General features: G+C 39.4%; 2 protein-coding genes across 8 annotated transcripts in view; both read right to left on the reverse strand.

The window, feature by feature from the left end:
• Positions 1–1,690: 1,690 nt before the first annotated feature.
• NXNL2 (nucleoredoxin like 2) lies at positions 1,691–15,071 on the reverse strand. The gene is made up of 2 exons (XM_014059574.2): positions 14,260–15,071; positions 1,691–2,205 (listed from the first exon to the last, which is right to left on the reverse strand). Exons 1-2 carry the CDS (start codon positions 14,559–14,561, stop codon positions 2,037–2,039), a joined length of 471 nt encoding a protein of 156 aa, XP_013915049.2. The 5' UTR covers positions 14,562–15,071; the 3' UTR covers positions 1,691–2,036.
• A 9,122-nt stretch (positions 15,072–24,193) lies between these two features.
• The window catches only part of SPIN1 (spindlin 1), a 49,674-nt gene continuing 45,979 nt past the window's right edge, over positions 24,194–27,888 (reverse strand). For all 7 annotated transcript variants that reach the window (XM_087715904.1, XM_014059578.2, XM_014059575.2 and 4 more), the window contains one exon: positions 24,194–27,662. In XM_087715904.1, the coding sequence (XP_087572030.1) occupies positions 27,463–27,662 (200 nt within the window). In that variant the 3' untranslated portion in view covers positions 24,194–27,462. The remainder of the gene's footprint in view (positions 27,663–27,888) is intronic.

Below are 27,888 nucleotides of genomic sequence, written 5' to 3' on the forward strand. Positions count from 1 at the left end.
TGTACTGTCAGATTTGCAAAATTCTTTTAATGTAGCTTTGTAATAAAGTAGAATTACCTAGTTCAGTGACGGTGAACCTTTTCAGCAGAGTGCCAAAAAGGGAGCTGCTCAGGGGGCATACGCGCACAGGAAAATGACTTCCGGTTTCCAGAACACACACGCAACAAACAGCTGGCTTGGCATGTATGCTCACCCCAGAAAATGGAAGACCAGCTTCCAGTTTCCGGCACTACTGCACGCATGACAGCCAGCTGATAGTCGCACACACATGCATGCCAGAAACCCTGAAGAGGAACAGGGGATGCCACGCGTGCTAGGCGACATGACTCCCCGTCCCTCTTTGGGCACGGGTGCCATAGGTTCGCCAACATGGACCTATTTCATCTGGTTTGCCCTTCAAGGCTGACAGTATCACAGGTCTAGAAATCTATGGGATCTTTCACGTTATTTTTGTGATGCAAGACTTTGACACACATCAGCGCCACAGAGTTTATAAAATTACTTTTAGGAGTCAAATAAAGATTTTAGATTGTCTTTTCTTTTTTGATTGGTCAGTGGTCCCAGATGCTGTACAACACACCACTTTTGAAACCAAGAGGCATTTAAAAACAGTTGGTAATATAAAGGTTGTCAAAAGAAAAAAAAATACAAATCTTTCATCCTAGTAGGTCAAGCTTTTTGTGAGCCAAAGTACACACAGCACTGTGTGAGGCTCTCAATGTTTCAAAGTTTTCTCATTCCTTCCCAAGTTAAATATACTGGAAACAAACTTCTATATGCTTCTAGCTATTTTTTTTTTCCAGTAGAAGTTTTAACTTCTACATATTAAAAAAAATGGCTAAATTTGCACTTTGTAGCGATACCCTTACTTTTTAACCTATTGTCATTGCCCCAGACCAGGGGTTGGCAACCTTAAACACTCAAAGAGCTAAACAGAAGCCCCACATTCAATTTTGGAGCCGACTGGAAGTCCGGTTCCCCCACCATAGAGTCTCCTACTAGTGCGACATCCTTTTTTTCTCTACCTGTCCAAACTGAAAGCCCTATCAATTGTGGAACCGACCGGCAATAGGGAGCCGCAGCAGTGGGATAAAAGAGCCACATGTGGCCCCAGAGCCGTGGGTTGCTGACCCCTGTCCCAGACTATCCCAACTACAAGTGAAAAACAAGCAAATCTAACCCTATTAACTTTTCCATATTAATCAAGGTTACCTAGAAGCTACCATCTCCCTGAATTTCATCAATACAAACATCAGTACAGTCTTCCTTAAGCTAGTCAATAATCACTCAGCCTTGAAGAGATAAACTAATCCAATAAATATAGAACAGTGTTTCTCATGCAGGCTGGGGAATTCTGGAACCTGATGTCCTTACGTTTTCAAGTGGCCAATGTTGAGAAACGCTGATGTAGATAGTTTGGTGAAGTGTCTTCAATCCCAGTTGGTTAAAGGAATAGAAATCTTGCAAATAGAACAATGCAGCTGATTTTATGATCCAGAGTAGTTGTACCCCAAACATTAAGCTTAAGCAAATAACAGCATTAGACAAAGAACTTTTCAATAGTTTGTTGCACAAAAAGCAAAGACAAATTATAAATTTATTAAAACTAATTTTATTATACTAGTATATACATTTTAAATCCACATGCAAAAAGATTGCATTTTCAAGAATTATATTTTATTTATAATTTTTTATCTTTGCAAAGATGATGTGCTTGCATAGATTTAAGAGAGCACTCTTTTAAAGAGCTAAATATAAACATTAAATAACTTAGCAATAAATTATCAATCAAATTTATCAATTCAATAATATTAAGACTACTTTTGTCTCTTCTATGTAATAAAAGTATAAATAGCAGTAATATAGAAGGGAGAACTATGAAAGACTCAGATACACTATGTCTAATTATTCCAGTCATATAGGATTCAGAATTAAGCAAGTCAAACATTAAAAAAGGAGAATGTAATTTCTCCTCTAAGTCTAGTTGCAGATAGCAAAGATATTGTTTTGTTGAAGTCTGAAAATACTATTTTGGTTCAGGTACAAAAATTCTGAAAGACATCAGCCCCCTCAAGCCAGTTTTGAAAGCAGTTGAGCCCTCTCTCACGGATCTGCTTTCTCCCTTTATCGGTAATTACTTCTCCAGTTTGTTTAACAATCACAAGTTTGGGAATGGCTGTTATGTTGTATTTCTTCTTCAATTCACTGTAAAAAAAGAGAGAAAAATTGGCTATACTATGAGTATATAAGTAAATGAACAATTAGGCCTGTCATCAGTGGTGAAATTCAATTTTCTTTACTACCAATTCTGTGGGTGTGGCTTGGTGGGCATGGCAGGGGAAGGATACCGCAAAATCCCCATTCCCTCCCCACTGGGGTCAGCCAGAGGTGGCATTTACCGGTTCTCCGAACTACTCAAAATTTCCACTACCAGTTCTCCAGAAACTGTCAGAACCTGCTGAATTTCACCCCTGCCTATCATCATTTGTCCATAATTGTGACATTTGTCTATAACTGATTTTGAAAGCATAATCAATCCACCTGAGTCCTTAATGATTAGAAAGATGCTATTTCACCTGTGTTTCTCCAAATATGACTTGAAATGTTGTACACAAATACAGGTAAAATTTGAAAAATTAGAATTTATTTATTTATTTATTTATTTATTTATTAGACACATTTATATGCCGCCCAATCCCGAAGGACTCCAGGCGGCTTACAAAAATAAAGAGAAAAAACACATAACGAAACACATAACAAAAGAAACAGTTTAAAAACAGCAACACCTCATACATTCATTCTAATCGGGGCTGGACCTCAACAGTGAGGTCAACAGCCCCAGGCCTGCCGGAACAGCCAAGTTTTTACAGCTTTCCTGAAGGCCATGAGAGTGGGTATGGTCCGGATCTCCGGGCATAGCTGGTTCCAGAGAGTTGGAGCAGCCACAAAGAAGGCTCTCCTCCGAGGGTCCGCCAGCCGACACTGTCTGGCTGACGGCATCTGAAGGAGGCCCAATCTGTGGGATCTTACTGGCCGCTGGGAGGTATGTGGCAGCAGGCTGTCTCGAAGGTTCTCTGGCCCTAAGTCATGTAGGGCTTTAAAGGTGATAACCAACACCTTGAATTGTGTCCGGAGACCAATTGGTAGCCAGTGCAGCTCGCGGAGGACAGGTGTAACATGGGTGTACCTCGGTGCACCCAATATCACTCGCGCGGCCGCATTCTGAACTAACTGTAGTCTCTGAACACTTTTCAAAGGTAGCCCCCTATAGAGCGCGTTGCAATAATCCAGCCTCAAGGTGACAAGGGCATGAGTGACCGTTTGAAGTGCCTCCCGATCCAAATAGGGCCGCAATTGGCGCACCAGACGAACTTGGACAAAGGTCCCCCTGGTCACAGCCGATAGATGATGTTCCAGTTTCAGCTGCGAATCCAGGAGGACTCCCAAATTGTGAGCCCTCTCTGAGGGGCGTAAATTTTCACCCCCCAGGGTTAAGGATGGACTGTCCAAGCAGTCCTTCAGGGGCAGCATCCAAAGCCACTCAGTCTTATCGGGATTGAGCACAAGTTTGTTCACCCCCATCCAGATCCTAACAGCCTCCAGGCATCGGCACATCACGTCCGCTGCTACACTGAGCTGGCACGGGGCAGAAAGATACAATTGAGTATCATCCGCATATTGGTGGTACTTCACCCCGTGCTTTTGCATGATCTCACCCAGTGGCTTCATGTAGATGTTAAATAGGAGGGGGGACAAGACCGAACCCTGTGGCACACAACATTTGAGGGGCCTAGGGGTCGACCTTTGCCCCCCGACCAACACCGACTGCGACCTGTCAGAAAGGTAAGAGGAGAACCACCGTAAAACGATGCCTCTCACTCCCACCTCCCCTAGGCGTCGCAGAAGGATACCATGGTCGATGGTATCGAAGGCCGCTGAGAGGTCAAGAAGCACCAGGATAGAGGAATATCCTCTATTCCTGGCCCGCCAGAGATCATTGGTCAGGGTGACCAAAGCGGTTTCAGTGCTGAATATCGTGTAAAAGTTCATTTATTTCAGTAATGCAACTTAAAAGGTGAAACTAATAGATGAGATAGACTCATTACATGCAAACCAAGATAGTTCAAGCCGTGATTTGTCATAATTGTGATGATTATGTCTTACAGCTCATGAAAACCCCAAATCCACAATCTCAGAAAATTAGAATATTGTGAAAAGGTGCAATATTCTAGGCTCAAAGTGTCCCACTCTAATCAGCTAATTAAGCCATAACACCTGCAAAGGGTTCCTGAGCCTTTAAATAGTCTCTTTCTGGTTCAGTAGGAATCACAATCATAGGAAAGACTGCTGACCTGACAGTTGTGCAGAAAGCCATCATTGACACCCTCCATAAGGAGGGAAAGCCTCAAGAGTTAATTGCAAAAGAAATTGGACGTTCCCAAAGTGCTGTATCAAAGCACATTAATAGAAAGTTATCTGGAAGGGAAAAGTGTGGAAGAAAAAGGTGCACAAGCAGCAGGGATGACTGCAGTCTGGAGAGGATTTTCAGGAAAAGGCCATTCAAAAGTGTTGGGGACTTTCACAAGGAGTGGACTGAGGCTGGAGTCAGTGCACAAGAGCCACGACACAAATGTCGTATTCCTCTTGTCAAGCCGTTCCTGAACAACAAACAACGTCAGAAATGCCTTACCTGGGCTAAAGAAAAACAGAACTGGTTTGTTGCTCAGTGGTTCAAAGTCCTCTTTTCTGATGAGAACAACCTTTGCATCTCATTTGGAAACCAAGGACCCAGAGTATGGAAGAAGAATGGAGAGACACACACTGCAAGATGCTTGAAGTCCAGTGTGAAGTTTCCACAGTCTGCGTTGATTTGGGGAGCTATGTCATCTGCTGGTGTTGGTCCACTGTGCTTCATTAAGTCCAGGGTCAATGCAGCCATCTATCAGGAGATTTTGGAACACTTCATACTTTCTTCCGCAGACGAGCTTTATGGGGATGCTGACTTCATTTTCCAGCTGCCCACACTGCCAAAAGCACCAAAACTGGTTCAATGACCATGGGATTACTGTGCTTGATTGGCCAGCAAACTCGCCTGACCTGAACCCCATAGAGAATCTATGGGGCATTGCCAAGAGAAAGATGAGAGACATGAGACCAAACAATGCAGAAGAGCTGAAGGCCGCTGTTGAAGTATCCTGGTCTTCCATAACACCTCAGGCGTGCCATAGGCTGATAGCTTCCATGCCACGCTGCATTGAGGCAGTAATTGCTGCAAAAGGGGCCCAAACCAAGTACTGAATACATATGCATGCTTATACTTTTCAGAGGTCCAATATTGTTCTATGTACAATCCTCGTTTTATTGATTGCATGTAATATTCTAATTTTCTGAGATTGTGGATTTGAGGTTTTCATGCGCTGTAAGCCATAATCATCACAATTATGACACATCACGGCTTGAACTATCTTGCTTTGCATGTAATGAGTCTTATCTCATCTATTAGTTTCACCTTTTAAGTTGCATTACTGAAATAAATGAACTTTTGCACGATATTCTAATTTTTCGAATTTCACCTGTAACTTGTGTTTTAATTTGATCAGAGTTACAAAATGTTTCAGACTTGTCAGGTGTTTCTTGTACATACTTGAGACAATGAATTTTGCATTTAAATTGAAGGGGTAAAAAAATATTGACAGCTGCCCAACACAAATCTGTTACATGAAATACTGCGTGGTGGATCTGTGAATATCTACTCCATTGTAAGCTAAGGTTTACAGCAGTTTATTTGCAGTGAATTATTGGTTTAATTTAGCATATCTAACCATCTTGGGGGCAGTTCTAGCATAACATTATCTTAGTTTTCAAGCTAATGTTCAACAGTCAGTAAAGAAATTAAACCTCAAAACAGATTAATTATTTCAGCAAGATAATGATTGCAACTGTATTTTCAAACCTATGATGAATAATTCCTGGAAAGAAAAAGAAAAAAAATTGAGAATGACCTTCTCAGTCTCTATATTACTGAAATTCTGCAAGGCAATTTAATTAATTAATTAATTTATAAAATGTATTGGCTGCCCATTTTATCACAAGACACTTCTGGATGGCTTACAATCAAAAAAATGTATCTATACAGTATATTGAAACATAAATAAATTCAAGCCAGGCATTCAAATCTAATGACATGGTGGCATGGTGGAGGAAGGTGGAATCGGTTGTCAATCAACCACCTCCATTTGTGCTGTTCCCCCATTGGGATACCAAGCCAACTGGCAGAGCCAGGTCTTGAGGCCCTTACAAAAGGATAGGAGGGCTGGGGCCAAACTTACATGGGGGGGAGATGTTCCAGAGGGCAGGAGCAACAGCAGAGAAGGCCCCCCTTCTGGACCCCACCAGCGGGAATAATCAAGCTGATTCCACTCACAACATGCCTCCTCTGCTGGCATGAGTGGGAAGGGCCAATCCCAGCGGGGTGAGACAGTTCCTCAAGTAGCCTTAATCATAGGTAAATATGTGCTAGTTGTTCCTGACTCTAGGGAGCAGTGCTCAAGTCTGTTACAAAGCCGAAGAGCCAGCACTGTCCAAAGACGTCTCTGTGGTCATGTGGCCGGCATGACAAATTGCCAAAGGAGCACAGAACGCTGTTACCTTCCCACCAAAGGTGGTTCCTATTTTTCTATTTGCATTTTTACATGCTTTCAAACTGCTAGATTGGCGGAAGCTGGGACAAGTAACGGGAGCTCACTCTGTTACGCGGCGCTAGGGACTCGAACCGCCAATCTTTCTGATTGAGACTTAAGAATATTTCTGAGCTATAAGAAAAAACATCCAAAAGCCCATGGCTGCCATGAAGGCCTGCAAGATAAATTAGCATGTAAATTACAAAAATAAAATAAAATATTGAAATGACAAGAAGGAAATGTATTAATGGATGACACGGCTACACAAAAAAATATTTTATTAACCTGTTGAGACAGTAGTTCACACAGAATCAAGGTACCGGTAAGTGGAATTCTGCTTTATTTGTGCGCAAGGGCAAAGAGTGCCCCTCTGCTGACCAATTAAATAAACTTCAGCAAAGGACCCCAAGAGTCATGTTTATGTTTTAGTTTTTAGACTTTTCGCACAAAGAAGCACAAGATTACAGTCTCACTCATTGGTTATTTATCATTTCCTGGGCGTACTGATCTGGACCCCTGCCCAGATTCTGCCTATAGCTATAAGCTAAATGTCACACTACTTCTCAGTAATGGGCAATATTTCCCAGAACTGTTTACCGACCACATCTCTTCATCAAACTAATGCCTCCTCTATGTGGTCTAGGCCTTCTGCAGTTTCCAGCAATTACCATGGTTGATTCTTATCTGTGGTTTAGCATCTGCTGGCAAACTTCCGTTTCTCTGATCTAGGTTGCTGGTTTGCTGAATCTTTGCAAAAAGTTTCTGTTTAACTAGCACTTAATTCACTATGGAGTGAATTAAGTGCTAGTTAACACATAGTTCTACCTGAGGTTCTTTTATAAGTTAAAATTGAAGGACATGTTCTTTACTGACCAGGACTTCACTGGACCAAGATTAAAGTACCAGGTCTTCATAGAAGACATACTGTTCCATCGGAGAAAATAGATGAATATCTCAGGAAAAAAAATCAATTGTGGAATACAGTGGAACAAATTAGGAATGGACCATAACATAACACAACAAGAAAAAAAGTTTAAAAATAAATCAGGAAAAGTGCCTGGATCAGATGGATTATCAAGCTTGTATTACAATAAAAGTATTTTGAGAATAAACCTTTGCAGCCTCTACAAAACACAATGAACTCTATTTTACAATAGAGTGGTAGAGACTTGGAAAGAGGCTAATGCATATTAATATCTAAAGAAGGACAAGATTTGACTTTAGCAAGAAACTATCATGTTTCCCCGAAAATAAGATAGGGTCTTATTTTCTTTTGACCCAAAATAAGCACTTGGCCTCATTTTCAGGGAGTTTTATTATTTTTGCGGTGCTGGAGGCGGTGAGCGTGGTCACCTCATGGCTGCTGCTGTGTTGCAATATTTTCAGGGAGGGCTTATTTTCCAGAGAGGTCTTATTTTCAAAGAAACAGGGTACAGACCAATATTGTTACTGAATAATGATTATAAATTGTTTTAGCTGAAAAACTTAAAATAATTTTATACACATTTTTTTGATGAGGCTCAAGTAGGTTTTTATCTAAATGACAATTTCCGCACTTGACTCTGGGGAACAACATGAAGATGCCTTGCCAACAGCATTTTTCTGCCATGTCCTCATGACATTGCCTGTGCTTCAGTTTAAAATTGACATACCGTATTTTCACGACCATAAGCCGCACTAAAAATCCCAAATTTTGATCCAAAATCGGCAGTGCGGCTTATAACCCGGTGCGCTTTATATGTGGAAAAAGATCTCCCAGCTGCTTTGCTCCTCGCGACTGCAATAGATGTCCAGAGGCGGCTTTTGGGGCTGGTGGGGATTGGATTTCCGGCTCGGTGGCCCCTGTCGCTTCTGGACGTTGTGGGGAGCCGAGGAGAGTGTGGGGGGGAGCGCGCGGCGGTTCTTGGCGCTCCGGGAGGCGGGAGAGGCGCGCGGTTTGGTTTCTCCTCCCTGGGCGTCGCGGCGGCGGCCCCGGGCGCGCCGATCCCCGTGTTTTTCGCATCGGGGCATGCTCTTGCAGCACGCCCCGATGCGAAAAACACAGAGATCGGTGAGCCCGGGGCCGCCGCTGCGACGTCCAGGGAGGAGAAATCAAACCGCGCGCCTCTCCCGCCTCCCGGAGCGCCAAGAACCGTCGCGCGCTCCCCCCCACACTCTCCTCGGCTCCCCACAACGTCCAGAAGCGACAGGGGCCACCGAGCCGGAAATCCAATCCCCACCAGCCCCAAAAGCCGCTTCTGGACATCTGTGGCTCCCGGCGCTCCAGGAAGCACCGAAAGCAGCTGGGAGAGGCGCGCGGCTTGGTTTCTCCTCCCTGGACGCCGCAGCAGCAGCCCCAAACTCACCGATCCCAGTGCCTTTCGCATCGGGGCGCGCTGCAAGAGCATGCCCCGATGCGAAAAACACAGAGATCGGTGAGCCCGGGGCCGCCGCTGCGACGTCCAGGGAGGAGAAACCAAGCCGCGCGCCCCTCCCAGCCGCCCTCGGCGCCCCCCGGAGCGCCAAGAACCCTCGTGCCGCTCCTCGCGATGTCCAGAAGCGTCGGGAAATGTGCGGCTTATAACCCGGTGCGCTTTATATGTGGAAAAAGTTAAAAAAAATAGCGTTAATTGATACTGCGGCTTTTAATCCGGTGCGGCTTTTGGTCGTGAAAATAGGGTAGCTTAAACTTGTACTTGGCTATTTCAGTTTTAAAGTAGTTGGTTTCCTCTCATCCCAATATAATTTTTAGCATAAATACAATCTGGCATACATCACTAAAAATCTGGTTCCAGATACAGTCAGGGATTAAGATCTTTTTAGTTTTTGTTGCCTACTTTCGGCTGTTGTTACCTGGGCACTGAAAATTGCCTCCCATTGCCATTTTGGCAGAAAGGATAATGTTCCAAGTTTATTGGATGTTTTGGAATATTTAGAACAACATAATGAAAAACAAGTGCACCGACACAGTGAAGGCTCTTGACAAAGTGAACTTTTTTGTTTAGAGAATTTTGGAGATAATGTTATAAAGAGAGGAAATCAATTTATATTTCACAAATAGCATAAATAGCTGTATGTGAAAACTTAACCAAACTAAGATTTTAAAAAAGGGACAAGATAAGATTGCCCATTGTCTCCTCTTCTGTTAATAAAACAGATTTTAAAATTAAGAAAAAGATAAAATAGTTCGGTATTATTATGACAAATGAGAATTGTATGTTATTTTTACGACATGGAATGAAGTTAAAAAAGACATATTTACATGGGATAAAGTACAATTGTCATTGTTGGGGAGAATTTCTGTGATTAAGATGAAAACTTTCACCTAAAATGTTATTTTTGTTTCAGACAATCCCTTTTTTGATAACTGATGTACCATTTAAAAATGTCAGAAGGATATATCTAAATTTGTATGGCAGGGAAACACCCCAAGTTATGTATAAGGTATTTCAAGATGCAAAGGAAAGAGGATTTGAAATTATATTTTGCTATCTGCTCTTTTAACTTGAATAAGAGTGGGAATAAATAGTATAAGGCTATTGGAGTTGGAAGGAGATTTGGGTGGATATCTATGGTATGACAATGTCTATGGTATAAAATGTCAAAAAAAATATGTCAAAAATGACAAAGCTAATGTCTCAACATTTAAAAAACCTAAGATCATGGTATCCAGTCCCATCACTTCTGGTAAATAGGAGGGGAAGAAATGGAAGCAGTGACAGATTTTATTTTCTTGAGCTCCAAATCACTGTACATGTGACTTCACCCATGAAATTAAAAGACACTTGCTTCATGGGAGGAGAGCTATGGCAAATCTAGACAGCATATTAAAAAGCAGAGCAATCACCTTGCCAACAAAAGTGTATACATTCAAAGTTATGGTTTTCCCAGTAGTACTGTATGACTATGGCTCATAAGAGGGCTAAATGCTAAAGAACTGATGTTTTTGAATTGCGGTGTTGGAGAAGACGTTTAAGAGAAATTGGACTGCAAGAAGAGTCAATCAGTCAATCCTAAAGGAAATCAATTCTGACTGTTCTTTGGAAGGACAGATACTGAAACTGAAATACTTTGGCCACCAAATGAGAAGTCAGGATTCACTGGGAAAGATTGAAGGCAAAAGGGGAAGGGAATGGCAGAGGATGAGATGATGAGATAGTATCATTGAGGCAATGAACCTGAATTTGGGCAAACTCCAGAAGACAGTGTAAGTTAGGAGATCCTGACATCCTTCTGGTCCATGGGGTCGTGAAGAGTAGGACATGACTTAACAACTGAATAATGAACAATAAAGGTTAATGTACATTTCAAAAACCATTATGTCAGGTGGACCATTTTTTAGAGTATATAATAAATACAAATCTAAGTCATGCCCATAAACACTTTGTGAGTCCCAACACAAGAAGCATTTTTTAGATGAGAAATTATAAACAAACATAAATGGTTAAATTACTGTGATGTACTAGAATTTTCTCAAGATTATAAAATCAAGAGATGTTTTGATAACAGAAGGATATACTTGTCAATCATTTTCCTACAATTCAGTGACATCACCTTGGCCACTCCCACCCAGTCACATGGCTGGCAAGCCACTCCCACCCAGTCACATGGCCGGCAAGCCACTCCCACCCTGTAACATGGCCAGCAAGCCACTCCCACAAAGCAGGCCACACTTACAGAAGAGGTTTTAAAAAAATTTGAAACCCACCACTGGTTACAATGTACAAGTGGCTCAATGGGAAAACATGTGATTGAAAGGACTGAAATTTACCCTGTATTTTCGTGTTAAAGAGAATTTTGATAAATTGATGTACCATTGATATTTGTCACCAGAGAAATTATCCATGTAGGAGACGAACAGGTAGAGTAAGGGGGTGGAGTCAATAGATGAATCAGCAGGGATTCATTACATTTCCACAAAGCAACCCCTTTTGAATTGCTTTAACTCTTATTTAGTGCCATTTTAGTGCTGATCATTAGTGGATCAGATTCTTATGTGTAGACGCATGACCAATAAATCATCTTAACAGGAATTTAACATTTAGTCCTGATTCTGACAATTTAGAATGTATAAAAGCACTTTGAATTTATGATGGAAATGTGAACAATATCAATAAATGTTTGCTTGTATGGTGGATATGTTTTAAAAAAACAAATCTGTCTTTCTGCAAACAATTTGCTGTGTGCCGTGATGGGTGGGCAGGGAAAAAAGACAGAATAGAGAAAAACAAAGAGAAAAGGAAGCTTGCACTTGAATGACTTTTGCCTTAGTCCTGCTTTACTATTGCCAACACATGGCCTTCAATTTGATGAGCTATATAGGAACATTGCTTTCCAAATCAGAATGCTATCTGGTTCTGAATTTAAAGAAGCCCTCAGCCAAATTCATTAGATAGTTAGTTGTTCTGTGTTTTAAGCTTATCATTTCTCAGGCAACCTTCATTTTACTATATTCAAACTGGTGGGAAAAGGAAAGTCTGGGTGCTACATATAAAATCAGCCAAAATAAGTATCAGTGTACTATTATAAAGTGACAAGAACTATTATTCTGGTAAATGTGATCCCATGAAGAATGATGGCCATTGCAAGAAATGGGGAACTATAGCCCCAAAGAATACAGTATTCCATGCTGTTGTTTACATGCCCATTTATTTGCAAACGACCCACATAAAGGCACTTCAGGGTGGATCTCCATGCTGTGAAGCTTCAAAATGTATCCCAGATTATAGTAAAATCTGGAGGCTAAAAGGAGTTCAGGAGCTATTACCTCTCATAAGATTTTGCACAAGGGTAAAATTAATCTTTCTGATTGCAAGCTCTCTGTCGTACCTAGCAGCAAAACAGCTCTCCACATAGCAGTGTAAAATATTTGAGTTAATGTTAATGACTTGACTAAGTGAGAGTTATATGATTGCCTGAAAGTAATGGATGATTACTGGTTCAAGTGCCTTGGGCATCCTGGCTTCTTTCTTCAGTGCCAATTTTTTAATTTTGTTCTATTATTTTCTTCCAGCAGAAGAGTTAAATCTGAAGAGTAGATAACTAAATTCTGGCCAATAGCCACATATTTTATTCTCTTTCTTTTCAGCACTGGCATATACTATGGGGAGCCATTCATCACAAATGCATGTGTAAAAATGGTTAGGCATTTAAGAAATGATAAAATGAGTGCACCACAACAGACTTATTTGCTTCTGAATAATAATGCTACTTCAATCGAGACAGAAACATACCCTAATATGGGCTCTTTTTTTGTTGGAAAACTTTACAGAGCACCGAGAGCTGTAGGCATAGGAAGTGTATGGAAGGAGTACATGACTAGAAGGGATACAAGAATTGGTATGATGAATAAATACTGGACCAGAACTTGCTATTCAAAATCAAAGGAGATTCTCAATCATCCAGATCATGCTTTTTCAAAAAGGCATCTGGACTTTCTTGGGTTTTTTTTTTTTCATTTGAAAACTTTTTGCTTCATATTCAAGAAGCTTCTTCAATTCTGAAGAATCAGTTCTAAAATGAAGAAGCTTCTTGGATGAGAAGTGAAACATTCTCAAAGAGAAAAATAAACAAGTCCAGTTGCTTTTTAGAAAAAGCAACTTTGGGACAGCCATTCAAAGACGTGGCACAACAAAACCGTGAAGCCCTTATCCGCAGAGACATAAGCGCATCGCTAAAGCTGCAACGTCATCATCGCGCGTCATCACCACCGCGACAACAGCGCGGCAACAGAAGGGCGCTTTAAAACGGTGCCGCGGCAGAAAGCCGATTTCCATTAAAGTAAGGGTTAGGATTAGGTTTAGGGGTTTGTTTTAGGGTTTGTTTTAGGGTTAGGTTTAGGGTACTGAGTGCTTGGGAATGCGCGGATTTGCCCTCCGCGGTAGGGTCGCGTTTTTCCTTAGCACTTTGAACGGCGCGAATTAGTCTTCGCGCTTATGTCTCCGCTGATAAGGGCTTCGCGGATTTGTGGTGGAACCATTCAAAGAATCTTGGCTAGAGCTCCCCATAGTCCCTTCATGATTGCATCTCATTTGTTTTTAACAAGTAGTCCTCAACTAATGACCACAATTGAGCCCAACCTTTCTGTTGTTAAGCTACACATTTGTTAAATGGCTTTTGCTCCATTTTACAACTTTTCTTGACACAGTTCTTAAGTGAATCATTGCAGTTGTTAAGTTAGTGACAAGATTTGCCACCATCACAGTAACAAGATTGTGAACCTGGCTTCCCTATTGACTTTGTCATAAAAGGTGATCACATGATCCAGGAATACTGTGTCTGTCTTGTTGCCAAGCATCTGAATTTTGATCACGTGATCAAATGGGGATGCCGCAATGGTCGTAAGTATGAAAAATGGTCATAAATCACTTTCCCCTCAGTGCTGTTGTAACTTTGAACGGCCACTAAACGAACTATTGTAAGAGAGGGTTACCCGTACGATTACAAGTCCCATAACTCCCTAACAAAACATTTAAATCATGGGACATGTAACCGAGCCATCTGAAGGGCGCCAAATCGGAGGAGCTGACCGAAAGTTGCCTGTTCAACTCTAGCAAACGACCGATGTGGGGGGAGGATGCACGCCCCCAACCCTACTCACTGCTTAAGTGGGTCGTGGAAGGGCAAGGCCAGCCAGCCCGGGTGCATCTTGTACATAAAGCTCGACATTTCTTCCCGGCTGCGGTCGGACGAGATGAAGACGATCTGGAAAGGGGCCGGATTTGTGACGACATCCACCAATTCGCTATAGAAATCGCACAGCGTGGGGGTGAAGTCCCTGCAGAGGGAACACCAAGCGGCCGAAAAGTACAAGCCCACGATTTTGTTCTCCAAAGCTTGCTCGGGGTCCACGAAGCTGCCGTCCAGGTTCACGAGGATCCGCCCGCTGAACAAATCCACCATGCTGAGAGCGGGAAGGCGGGCGAGCGACGAGCGGCCGCCCGGAGGAGCTACGTAGGAAGGGAAGGAGTCAGCTGCAGGACAAACGGCCCTTGAATTGCTTACGCCGACCCTCGCAAAACATCCACGGGACAACTTTTCCCCCCGACGGCGGGAAAAATGAGCGCCGTCCTTTTCCCCGCTACTGCTAACTTTGCAAGGAGGCTCTTCGCTCACAAAAGCGCCCTGGGAGGCGACTGGAGGCGCGGGGCGAAGTCACTCGGATCCGATCTCTGCCCACAACCGCCCTGAGAAAAATAAAAGCCCCGACGCCTGGAGGGCAGACACGTAGGCGGGAGAGAAAGAAAAATGAACGTCGGGCTCAGAGAATCCGATGAGCGGGATTAAAGGCTTGCGAATGTATTTGCCTGAGCTATAAATGGAGATGACGTTTTTTAAAAATAGACCTCGAAAGCCAGACTTAGAGGAGCGTTGGGAAAGCGCGCATCTTCTCAAGAATATTCCCCAGACCCGATTGCACCGCGAAGGGGCGTGTCTCGGTTGAGAAGACGGAGCGACAAGTGTGACCAAGTTAATGCTCGCCCTTCAAATCCAAGACCACAATGATAGGCCAGCAGAAGGTCGACTCAGGTGCTCAGTCCTGCAAAATGTGGGAAAGGAAGGAAGCTTGTTAGGAGTGGGAGTAAAGTGTACCCTCCTAGAGAACAGGGTGTGTTTGTCTTTTCGCATTGCACTATACTAGCATCTCCAAGCCTCGGGTACAAATACCCCAGTAACCTTCCTAGGAGTCTTCTTCAGCCAGGTACTCTAGTATATTGCCAATACGAAGCATTCTCAATCAGCATAACCACGTTGAATGAGAACTGGGAACAATGGGAAGGACTGGTTAAAAGCTGGCACAGAGCAGTGAAAGTAATTGCAAAAATCACGTTAACCTCCAGCAGAGGTCTTCAAACTTGGCTGGCTGGAGAATTCTGGGAGTTGAAATCCACAAGTCTTAAAGTTACCAAGTTTGGGGACTCCTGATCTAAAGGTTTGACTGAGGGGAATCTTCCCTTTCAGATTTGTATTAGTGGAGGCGATTTTGGACTGGAATGAGGTGTCTCAGCCTGAACTTGCTCCTCCCTTAGATACTGCAGTTGTGAGATAACTCTGTTTTGCACCTATTGCACCCTTCAGTGAGTGGAAAGTGCTGCCATTACTCCTTCCTTTCCCAATCAGTTTATCACTTCTACTTTTGGCTGTCCATTCAGGTGACTTTGGGGCTGATAAAGCTATTATTTAAAGAGCAAGCTGCTCCCCGCTGCATGTACACAGAGGCATTCACAGCCAGAAAGTATATCTGTATGCCCAGATACATGAGCATTGCCTTAACCAAGTTTTTTGAATAATTAATAATAATAAAAAAAATTCTTCCAATGTTTTTGAGTGTAACTCTAGGAAGTTCCATCAATGATGGCCATTAAGGAAGTCTTTTAAAAAAAAACACACAGCCATGCACTCCTAGCATAATTGTTCATATCCCTCAATTTCCTTTAAAAAGTTGCAGGCCTTATTAAAGACGTGCCTGAAATTTCTCCTGATAATTTTTGCCTTACTCTTTCCATCTTACAAGCACTCACTGTAGTGGAAAATGTCAAGCTTTGCTTTGGTTGCACAGCAAGTGCTCCTTTGAGAATGGTACAGATTAGAAGCAGACAAATTCAGGTGGAAGGGCCTACAGTTCTTGTTTCTATAGTATAGTCACGGGGAATTCAGCTGGGAATTCTGAGATTGCAGTCCCTGTAGCCAGATGAGAAAAAGCTGAACGTTAGTCTGTGAAGAGAAAGATCAAATTCAAGTCCTTCCTTCACCCTGAATGTCCTGAGTAATTTTAGGCTAGTCATTATCTCTCTTCCCATCCTACTACAGACAGTTATTGAGATTAAAACAAGAGCTGAGTGCCCTGGGAACATACACTACATATGCATAAGAAAGAAATAATACGCGGCTATAGAAGTCTCCCGCCTCTTGTATTTTTCTAACAGTCTGGTAATTATATGCAGTGCAGTTTAATTATGTAGAGTGCAAAGCTAATATCATCTAGGGATTTAGAAAAGAAGACCCTAGAGAGTGAAAGTTATCTCATTTCTTCTAAAGGAAAACAAAACCAAATCATCGAACATGATTCTAAGAAAAAGTGGATTATTGTACTCTGTGGAGATGCAGTTAACAAAAGACCACTTATAGGTCTAAAATATTTATGACTATAAGATATTTAACTGTAAATATAGCAGCTTTCCACAAAGTAGATTTTGCTTGTTTATGTTACATTTAGCAATTAAATAATTGTAACACAATTATAGATCTTCCCTTGAGAACTATTAAACAGCAAAAACATATATTTTACTTGACTATTTGATGAAAAGGCTAATTTTAATATACTGCAGATGTTTAATAAAATGTCATTTTCTTGGAGGAGCAAATGGTAAATAATCATTTTGTATATTTATTAGACATCGACACCCATAATTCCCAGCTCACATGGTTGAGAAATATTATAATGCAACCAAAAACCAAATACAGATAGTCCTTGATTTGTGACCATAATTGAGCCTAAAGGTTATGTTGCTAAGTGAAACATTTGTTAGGTGAGGTTTGCCCCAGTTTACAACCTTTCTTGCTACAGTTGTTAAGTGAATCACTGCAGTTGTTAAGTTAGTATCATAGTTGTTAAGTGAATCTGGTTTCCCCAGTGACTTTGTCAGAAGGTCGCAAAAAGAGGATTACATGACCCTGGGACACTCTAACCTTCATAAATATGAACCAGTCGCCAAACATCTGAAGGGGATGTTTAGGAAAATAGTCATAAGCCCCACTTTCAGTGCTGTTGTAACTTTGAACTCTTATAAATCAAGGACTACCTGTAGCTGGTTTGTGAGGTGATAGCCTCCTAGTATACTTTTGATTGCTGTCAACAGCAACCACTCACTGCCAATACTCACCTTATTGAAATTTGAAATATTTAGTATCTAAGGGGAAACTGAAGAGTTCTGCCCATTTCTCCTCTTAGCTCAAGTATCAGAAGAATAGTAAAAACTTATCAACAGGTTTTCTGGAAGACTGATAAACTTTCATCCAAAGCAGATATAGAATGTGCTGGAGATGTGCAGAAAGAAGGGGGGGTGGCTTTACCTCAGAGCCCTTCTCTTTTCCACCGAACTGTCAAATGGGGTTTTTTTGAGCAGAGATTTGCTAATCTTTAGGCTGGGAGAAATGCTTTCCATTCTTATCATTTGGGTTTCCAGAAGCATGTTAGATCTGCCTTCAGAATAGTCAGAGTGACAGGTTATCAGGGCACAACACATCCATCTATTGCTCAAGTAACTTGAAAAGTTGAGGGTGAAAGTTCGTTCCCTAAGCTTGTGGGTTGGTTTCCAAACATTTCATTACCAGATTAGGTAACATCTTCAGCAGAGTTTAGGAAATCCCCTAAACTTCTCTGAAGATGTTACCTAGCCTGGTAATGAAATGTTCAGAAACCAACCCACAAACTCGGAGAACGACCCTTCACCCTCATCTTATACCCGAGCTACAGACATACACCACTATTGCATAACTTAAAAAGTAGTTAAAACATTCAACCTATCCATAATTACTCAAATCCCACAAACTTTTAGGAGAGTAATTATTCCCCCCTCCACCCATAAGCTGTTGACATTGACTGTGAAGAAAAAGGCCAGGGGGATCTAAAAATGCTGCAAAATTGTCTGTAGAAAACTAAACAAACAGAACTACCTACAACTTTATGTAGTGGCAAATAGAAACTTACTTCTCAGGGCTTCAAAGTTATCCTGGCATACTTTTTTGCAGCTTCAAGAACTGTGGGAATCTATATTAAGGCAACTATGAGTTACAATATCTGAATTGCAAAACTTGAGACAACCACAAGATTGCAGCAAAAAATATGCTATATATGGGGACCCTATTTAAGGGCTGTAAGTCTTATGCCCATGGATCACATATGGCCCACCAGACATAGCAGTGAGCATCCTAGCTTCCTTGTGACTGCCTACTGGCTTCCCCATTGACTTTGAATTGACTCCATTGAACCTAGCAGGAAGTTTTATGTCACATGTGGTTCTTGTTTAATAACTCATGATCTGCACTTAACAATGTTGAGTGCTATGTAGTCATGTGATATTGCATTTTATGGCTGCATTGTTTAGCAACACAAATTCCTGTCCCAATTACCGTCATTAAGCAAGGATCAGCTATACTGCTTTTTTTTAACTTAAGGAAAGCAGATGAATCTGATGTATCAATATGAATCTCTTTGAATGTTAAGATCTGAAAAAGTACTGTATTTTTTGGAGTATAAAATGCACCGGAGTATAAGATGCACCAAGATTTTGAAGAAGCAAATTCAAACCTCCCCAAAATGGTTTTTCACAAAAACGGCCCTGATTTTTTTCTTTCAAAAAAAGGGCATGCATAGCCTTTAGGAGGCTTGTAAAGTGCTCCGGGGGGGGGACGGGACAAAAATGAGCAAAAAACGGTCCATTTTTTGTGCAAACGGGCCCATTTTTTGTAAAAAAAAAAAAGGACATGCATAGCCTTTAGGAGGCTTATAGAGTGCTCCTGGGGGCTGGGGGGGAGGAAATTGAGCAAAAAGTGGCCCATTTTTCGCTCATTTCTGCCTTCCCCAGCCCCCAGGAGCACTCTGGAAGCCCCCTAAAGGCTATGCACAGCTATTTTGGTGAAGTGGCGGGGTTTCGGTGCTGTATTCAGTGCATAAGACGCACCCAGATTTTTAGCCTCTTTTTTGAGGGGAAAGGGTGTGTCTTATACTCCGAAAAATACGGGTAAGTGTCTTGGAGATGCCCATTTTCCAAAGTATATTTATCGATTCCATGGGAGAGGATCTTCTTTTGTTTTGTCTGTAGGTACAGAATATGTTTACTAGTCACGTGTTTTATTAGTAGTCACTTTGTGTATTCTGTAAGCAGATAAGTGAAATAAACACTGAAACAACAATAATAGTTTTAGGCATTTATAAGCTCTTGATGGGTATGCTATTTATTTGGGTCTATTAAGGCATTTTTAATATTTATTTTTTCTGGTGCTGGTTTAGTAAACCTCTACAAGCTTTATCATCAGACCTCAATTTACCCGAGTTCCTAATAGTTTCTCAAGGGAACAAATTAACTTTAGCATGAGACAGATAATATTTTCTGCTTCTTAGTGTAAAACTGGTAAACATAACTTTGACTCCTATAAAATAGAGGTTTTAGAAATTAACAGTTTGAACTCAAAAATATACTTTTGATAGGGGATCAGATGCTGTATTTTGTAATGAATAATTGGTTTTGTCAAAATGAGGATAATTTACATTATGGCCAAAAGATTGCTGGAAACATGGTTAACAGTTTATTACATTTCCAAAATTCTGCTCTTTTTATGTAGTTTAGTGAACAGGTTTTTAGTATAATGAACCAATATAATACTGAAGTCTTTCTAAATATTCACATTTGAAAATTGCTAGTAGAATGATTGACAACATGTGATTTCTATGCTGTATTTTAAATGTATTTTGACATATTTCAAAACACTTGAATGGGCAGAACATAAAATTGAATGGCATCTTCAGAGGACATACACTCCACTCCACATTTCTTTGGTAATAAGATCCTGTTAGAAAGTTGAAAATATTCCAACTTTCCCTTTGAAAAATCCCAACCACTTTCCATGTTCATAGTTTTGGAATTTCCCTCCATTAAATAATGTATGTATACATACATATATAATTAGCACAATACTATTAAATTATTATTCGTTAAAAGCAAATAGGAATAGGAACTTAATAGGAACAACTATAAAGACTTAGGTCCACTGAAATATTAACATGTTTTTTACTTAAAATTCTCACTTGAATTCACTTATGAGATAAATCTATAGCCTCAATCTAGATTTACCTGTTGTTAACCAACCACTAGATTGCCATCTAAGGTATGTTTCCCAAAACCCAGAATTCTTTATTTTCTTTTTTCTTTAAAAGTTCCCTGTCTGCAAAAATTAACTTGCTGGAAGAAATCCCAACTGTAATATTTTGTCATTTATAATTGTTTCCTTAAGAAATTTTGAATCTTACTGGCTGTAACATTTGGGAGTTTTGCAGAAGAAAACTGGAAACATTTTTAAAGCTTTGTGCCATTTTTGCTAATTTTTGCTTCTAGGTAAGTTCCAAATGAGCCTGAGCATTTTGCCTGTGCAAGCTCTAACCTTGGCACATAAAACACTTCTGTGATACTAGTTTCAACTATTGAAATATTGATTAAAAATTGTGTTTCTTGCCCAACCTAATGACAGCATAATTATTCATAATTCCAGATTAATACATTTTTATTTTATTTTAGGAAGTTGGGTTCCAACAAAGTTTGAAACTTAGTATAATTCAGCTTCCCATACAGGAAATGAAATTTGTGAATTTGTCTCTGATTTCTGTCCAAGGTAATCCACATTTCCCATTGTCAGACAGCTTTTGATTTAAAGCCACCTCATAATCTTCCCTTCATCTGAACCCAATCAGTTCTACAACCTGCCATTTAGTGCAGTTCCAGAGAACTGTAATGTCCATATTCTTCCCCCTTTCATTAAATATAACAAGTGTTATTCATTTCAAACCTTTCAACGGTTTTTTTCTTCTTTAAAAATCCAACTCTCTGAGAGGCAGTTTAGAACATTGTTTTTCAACCTTGGCAACTTTATCACATGTGGACTTCAACTCCCAGAATTCCTCAGCCAACCAGAATATTTGGTTTAGAATATTGCTGGTCCAAGGTTTACTTAGTGTTTCTCATTCTGTTACAGTTTTAAAGGGAAATGGCCGATAAAGGGGTTACTTTATTCATTGTAAATATGTATGGAGGGGTTTCTGTGGCATACGCAAATGTTATTCCTCAAAACATCGTTTAAAATTTAAAACATCTTTAAAATTACACCAAATCTATACCGTAATGGTCTTTCCTCAGTTTTATGCCCATCAGAGACTTAGTTGGGGAAATTTGTCGATTATCATTTGTCTCTTTCCAAGGAGGCAAATCTTGTGAAAATAGTGAGGCGGACTGTTACTTTGCAACAAACCCATCTTTCCCCCTTTTTTTCTTTCGGATACGCAGACCAAGAATCGCCAAATAAGCATATTGAATTTAGCTTGCTTCTTGATAATTAAATATATTTAATTTCTTATTCTCCTGCTAACAAATAGCTGATGGCCTTTTTACCAAGCCCCTGATGAAGGCCTCTACTCAAACCCTACTTTACAATACAATCATAAACAGGGTACATCTCCAAACTAGAATAGACTATCAGATTTTTTTTGTTACATCATTCTTCAAAGCATGAGGGCCATTTATTATTGTCTTCTTGCAGTAAATATGTCTGTTTAAAAAACTTCATAGTACTTTAAGCTTCCTTCCCAGTTCTTAACTGTTTGGAAAAGAAGATTTAATAATACTGTGTACAGAAACAATAGAGCTCCATCAGAATCATATTTGATTTGAAAATAGTAAAAAGCTTTTAGGTTCCATAGCCATCCTTAGGACTCTTTCCTTAATTCCTCAATTTACTCTCTTTATTCTATATATGTCAAACATTTATTTGACAGACCTTACTTACTCATGTCTTTAATCTGTTTTGCTTACTGGCTACTATGTGTTGTTTTAGGGGAAAAATTAAGTTCATAATTTTACTGGTCCTAAAGGTTGCATTTTTGTTTCGTAAAATTTTTTGAGTAGCAGTGATAGAAAGGATATTAGTATTTCGAATAAAGTGGCAGGAAAATGTAATTACTGGAACACAACCTATATAAATGATTAATTTTTAAATTTTCTGTAATGTAAGTTAGCAGTGAAGCTCCAGTTTCACTTTTTTTTAAAAGCAAGGAAATGTAAGATCTGAGTTTCTTTAGTTTCATAGCACAGGGCAATATCAAACCCATTCAATGAAAATACATTCTATTTCAAAGAAAGGGAAGTTTTGATCAACGTCAAAAAGTTACACGAATGTGGCCATTGTGGCCCTCAAGTCTATTTTTGATGGCCTAACTTTGGCCACAGGCTAAATACCAATGACATAGTTTAATGCTATTTTGAAGTCAGTAATACTTGAAAAATATAGTCCCAAAGTAGGGTAAACATAGCTTAAGACCCTTCATATCCTGGTTGAATCTATTTTGTACCATCAATGTGTCTTCTGCTCTCTACTCCAATTGTGTGTGCCTGCTGATCATTGAAATGTTTCATTTCCACTATTCCAATCTACAGATATTTTGATTTATTGTGTGCTATCTTTAAAAAAATTCTCTGGTGTGTTATTTACTCGCCAGGCAGAATCTAGTGAGATTGGGGGCATCTTAAAAATATTCCCAGGTGAATTTGAACATAAAAGTTTTTACCATGTACATTTTTCTTCATATGAGGATTCAGTGAAATATGCTATTTTATCAGAGTGCCAACATTTTTGCATACAACTATTATATAATGGTCTAGGAAGCTTTAAAAAAAAAAATGCCTGTATTGAATCCATAATCAGAGTGCAAATGTAAGAACTGCTAGATGAATGACGATTGAATGCATTTTTAAGAGTGACAAGTCAAGAGATAAGTCAGTGAAATCCATTTGAGTCCAACCCTTTTATTTGCTTACACCTAATGGCTAGAATCCTGCCAAACTAAAGCTATAATTTTCTAAGCTACTAGATATATCCTGGGAGATTCTAGGGTGCAGTTACCCTGATTCTGTATGTTTTGTAAGCTGCCTGGAGTGCAATGTTTTTAGCAATAGCTAAAAATAAATGAATACACTTTATTGCCAAAAATATTTGCTCACAACTGAGTCTGATTATGTGGATGGATGAGCGAATACTTTTGGCAATATAGTGTATCTCCAAATCAACCATGAAGTACTTACAGGTAAAAAGAGAAAGGGTTTGGAGTAGTCTTCACAATTCCCCGGCTTGATTATTATTGATACATATACATGCAAGCGGTCCCAAGAATAATTTGATATTAGAAAAATTTCTGCAAGGAAGAGTGAGGAGAAAAATCCAACAAATAGCAAGATGATTTCATTGCAGGAAACATTTGGGAGCCTTTATTTCTGCCAAAAATGTTACAAAGGAGTTGTGATTCAAATGGTTTCCAACTGCCATGGTCACTTTTTTTTTGAATCTGAAAATTTGTGTTTAAACTTTGTACATTCAGATGTATCAACTTCTGTCCACTTGAGGATTCACTTGAACATACAGTTTTACTAAGGATGCCTAAATGTTTGCATACAACTTTATATTGTTTAACTATAACACAGGGACAAGTTAATGAAACATTTATCTTTTCAGCTGTTTGGTTTCAACAATTTAAAGAATGCAGCTCAACTGCTGATGTATTGCATTTAACTGTTTGGTGTTTTGTATGATTTTTGTTTTATAAAGCATTGCCTAATATTTATCAGCATAGTAATTTTTCATTGTTAAAATAGTTTAATTACAAAATGGAGTATTTTTTTTTAAATTTCATTTTAATTATAAAATGGAAGAAATTTCTCTTCAATTTGAACACATCACATTTGTCTTATGAGAACAAGATTTACAGTCGTAAGTTGCACATAAAGGGTTTATTTTAAATGTTTTAAGGATAGAGTTACATCATAATTATAAAAATTACTTACAGAATTAAGTAACAGATTTAAAGATTTAAAGTGTTTATACTTCTAAATGCAGAGAACAGGGAACTGTCTACATCATTAAAAAAAAAAGAAACCAAGCTCTAGAGATGAAGTCATTTACCTAATTTTAAAATGTGAACACGAAGACCTTTGAACTATACACATAGCAAGAACCATCCAAATTGCACTAATGATGAAAAATATAAAAAGCACAGCATTTCCAAGGAACCACACAATTTTTTTTGTTTTTTGTTTTTGGTTCTTTGAAATGGTTGCAATTAATATATCCATGGAGAAGTCTTAATTTTTAAAACGCACCAATTTAAGGAAGTTAAAAATTATCCAGCAAAAATAGCTTTTTGCACTATTGCCTGGGTTTCTAATATGATTCTACTTCATCACAATTTAGGATTTGGCACAAAAAAAGCCTAGTACTAATTTGAACTAATTTTTATTTTTTTGAACAAAGTACATGGTCCCTTCAAACGCTGCATGACACATACAACTGGAAAGTTACCTCCTGTTGGCACTATGTTTGCCTCACTAGTGCATTTAATCCTACTACCACCATTAAAACAGCACAATAAGCAAATTCACAAAAAAACCAAAAACAAAATTAAAAAAACCTAAAAACCTAAACATTTTTTAAACATGCAACTTTAACTTTCTTACATTGAACATTCTACCTTCTAAGCATGCAAAAAAGGGATGGTCTGCATTTAAGTTTTGTCTTAAAATTTTACAGGGCAGCCTGACATCACATAAAACACACAATATACAATACTACAGCAGGTAAATGGAGAAAGGCCAGTAACTTTTATACACAGATCCATAGCTTGTGCCACCACAAGCTTGTAATAACTTGGAAACCAATGCTGAATCCCTGGAGCAAAGGACCAACATTAGTTACCAGGGTGACAAGCACTGCATGCAGATCTGAAATATGAGCCTAAAATGAAGCCCAAAACAGATGGGCAGGGTATAAAATTAAGTCTCTAGCTCAAAAACAAAAAAGGTGGTCTAAGCTATCAAAAAAGCAGACAATGTGGACACATAAAAACCCATAAAATTTATACAGAATATAGATTACTCTAAACTGGCAGAATGTGGTGTATTAAGAGACTTGCAGAAATCCCCTCATCACAAGCTCTTTGAACATGATCTTTTCGTTCTACTTAATCCTTAGCAAGTATCTTGAGATATACTCTGGATTTATAGTTTATGTAGCCCACAATTCAAAGTACTACATTTACGTGGTTCTCTTGTGTATGTTTAATACACACTCATTCTTGTGCCACAAATATCAACTTGGGCTCATGGAGCCAGGCTCAGCTTTGAGATTTACATGCAGGACTCTAAAGAGTCAATAGAAAACATACAGATCTGCTGGATGAAAAACACTGGGTCGCAAATCTGCTCACTTTGTTCAAGAACACAGGAACATCATGACTCAGGTACTCAGGGCTTAAAAACTGCATTGGAAAAGCTCTTCATGGAAAAGACAACAGCTTGCCTTTGGTTGCCTGTGATGAAATACTGGACATAATGCAATAGTAGCAATGGTCAAGAAATTTTAAGATACTGTTTATATACGGTGAGTATTACCATTAAAGAGCATAATGAGGCACAAGCCTTAAGGCTACAATATGAATTCAGGCAAAACTTTTAAAAAAAAAAGGTTTAAATTGCATGTAGTTTAATATGCATACTCACACCAGAGGTAAACTTAACCTCAAATAGCTGATCAGCAACACTTTCTAAAACTCCTCAGCCTTGTAGTTAAGCAAAGAGGTTTGGTTTTCATTTACTTGTGCAAAGCAGTCCTTCAGTCACTGCAATGCTCCACCTCAAATTGGTTGGTTATATTCTCCACTGATTGGTTTAAAAAGCTGCCACGCCAATCTACCACTTTACAAAAAGAAAAAGAAAAAAAAATGACCCAAGAATGAATTCTGAAGCTGCGGGCGGCTTATTTACATCCATCTTCGGCTGCAGATGGCTGAACCATGGAGACTGCCTAGCTTCCATTAGATAGTGCACCATTAGCATGCAGAGCCCTAGTGTTCTTTTAATGTAGTTCACATTAAACAGCATACCTCAAGCAAATACAATGTACAGCACAAAAGGCGACAATAGGTTGGAATTGCACGTCTTGTCTGGACTCACCCAAAGAAGAAAGGCCAGGAGAAAAAAAGGTAGAAGCCTTCTTTAGCAGAAGATAAGGAAACAAGAAGGAATGCAGTATATCAAAATAGAAGGCAACAGATGACTTTCTTTCTCGGTAAGACAAGCCTTTAATGTATGAGGACTCTTGTGAGGTTTGTCATTACATGTAACAGATTTTAGTCCACATACAAGAATCTAAGTTGCTAGACTTGATAGACACCCAATAGTTGCTGTGTAGTATTCTTTAATGTTAACATGAATGACTAAGCTGCTACGGCACCAAGCACCTGGGTTCTGCTAAAAGTTAACAAAAAATCCTACAACAACAATATTGAGAACTGAAGGCATCCTTGCTTTAATTTTATTCAGGTCCTACATTTGATAAACACTTGCTCTGCATTTTTCTTATCAACTGCATCACATGTATACCATATTCTATTATCCTGTAATTAAAATGTACAACATTCTCATGTAACAGAAGCGTAATAGTATCTGGAACATAGGACGCTGATATTAATTGGTTTAGGCACTCCTTAACACTGCTTAAATAGTTTTAATCATCTCTGCCCAAACCCCCAAAACAAGGACGTAATATGTCTAATACAAGAAAACTTAATATTACATACAAGAAAGCAATTTAATATCAAGCTACACTTGCATTGGCAGTTGAAAAGTTAAGTGAAAAGCCAAGGGAAAGTTATAATTGGGGGAGGGGGAGAAATCAGATTAATGATTACATTGCTAGATTTTTACACAGCTTGAATTTGCAGCTGCTGGTTTTTTGTCCTAACTTTATCCAGATACCCCCCCCCCAACAAGACTTCCTCTAAGAAAAGGAATTCCCCTACATAAAATGTGTCATGTTCACATCAAAGTCTATTTGTACAGTTCACAATGGAATAATTTTCCTGGCAGAGATTGTGGGCTCGCAGGGACATCTAAGCTTTCAAATAAACTGGAAAGCAGTTAAGTCTTCTGTGTCTACAAATTTTACACTCAAGGTTCCACAAGTTTGGCAAAAGTTTGCATGGTGGCGTCTAGGATGTCTTCACCAAATCATAGACATAAATATGGAAATCATCATCAAACTTGATGAAATAGACAGAGGGTTTGGCTTCAACTTGATGAATGACCATGCCAGTCCTTTTTGAGCCATCTTCTTTGGCATATTCCACTTGTTTTCCAACTAGGCTGTCCACAACTTCTCCAGGCTCCCGCTCTGCTGGAGGTGAATCGTCTGAAAAGACAAAGTTTATATTAAGACACAACAGCGTTTAACATAATGTAATTCTTCTTAAGTCCATTTCTTCATGACAATTATCTATATTACCACTGTCAATTTATTCACTTCTAATGATAAGCAGAAGGCAAAATGTTTTCTTCTTTTTTGCAAAAGAGAAGTTGCTTCTTTACAAATGAAAATTAAACACCAGGAATATATTGTTCAAGAAATACTCCTTTTA

The sequence above is a fragment of the Thamnophis sirtalis genome, unplaced genomic scaffold, assembly GCF_051295495.1.
Source record: "Thamnophis sirtalis isolate CommonGarterSnake01/CBP01778 unplaced genomic scaffold, rThaSir2_p1.2 scaffold_5, whole genome shotgun sequence".
In the NCBI taxonomy this organism is placed as follows: domain Eukaryota; kingdom Metazoa; phylum Chordata; class Lepidosauria; order Squamata; family Natricidae; genus Thamnophis; species Thamnophis sirtalis.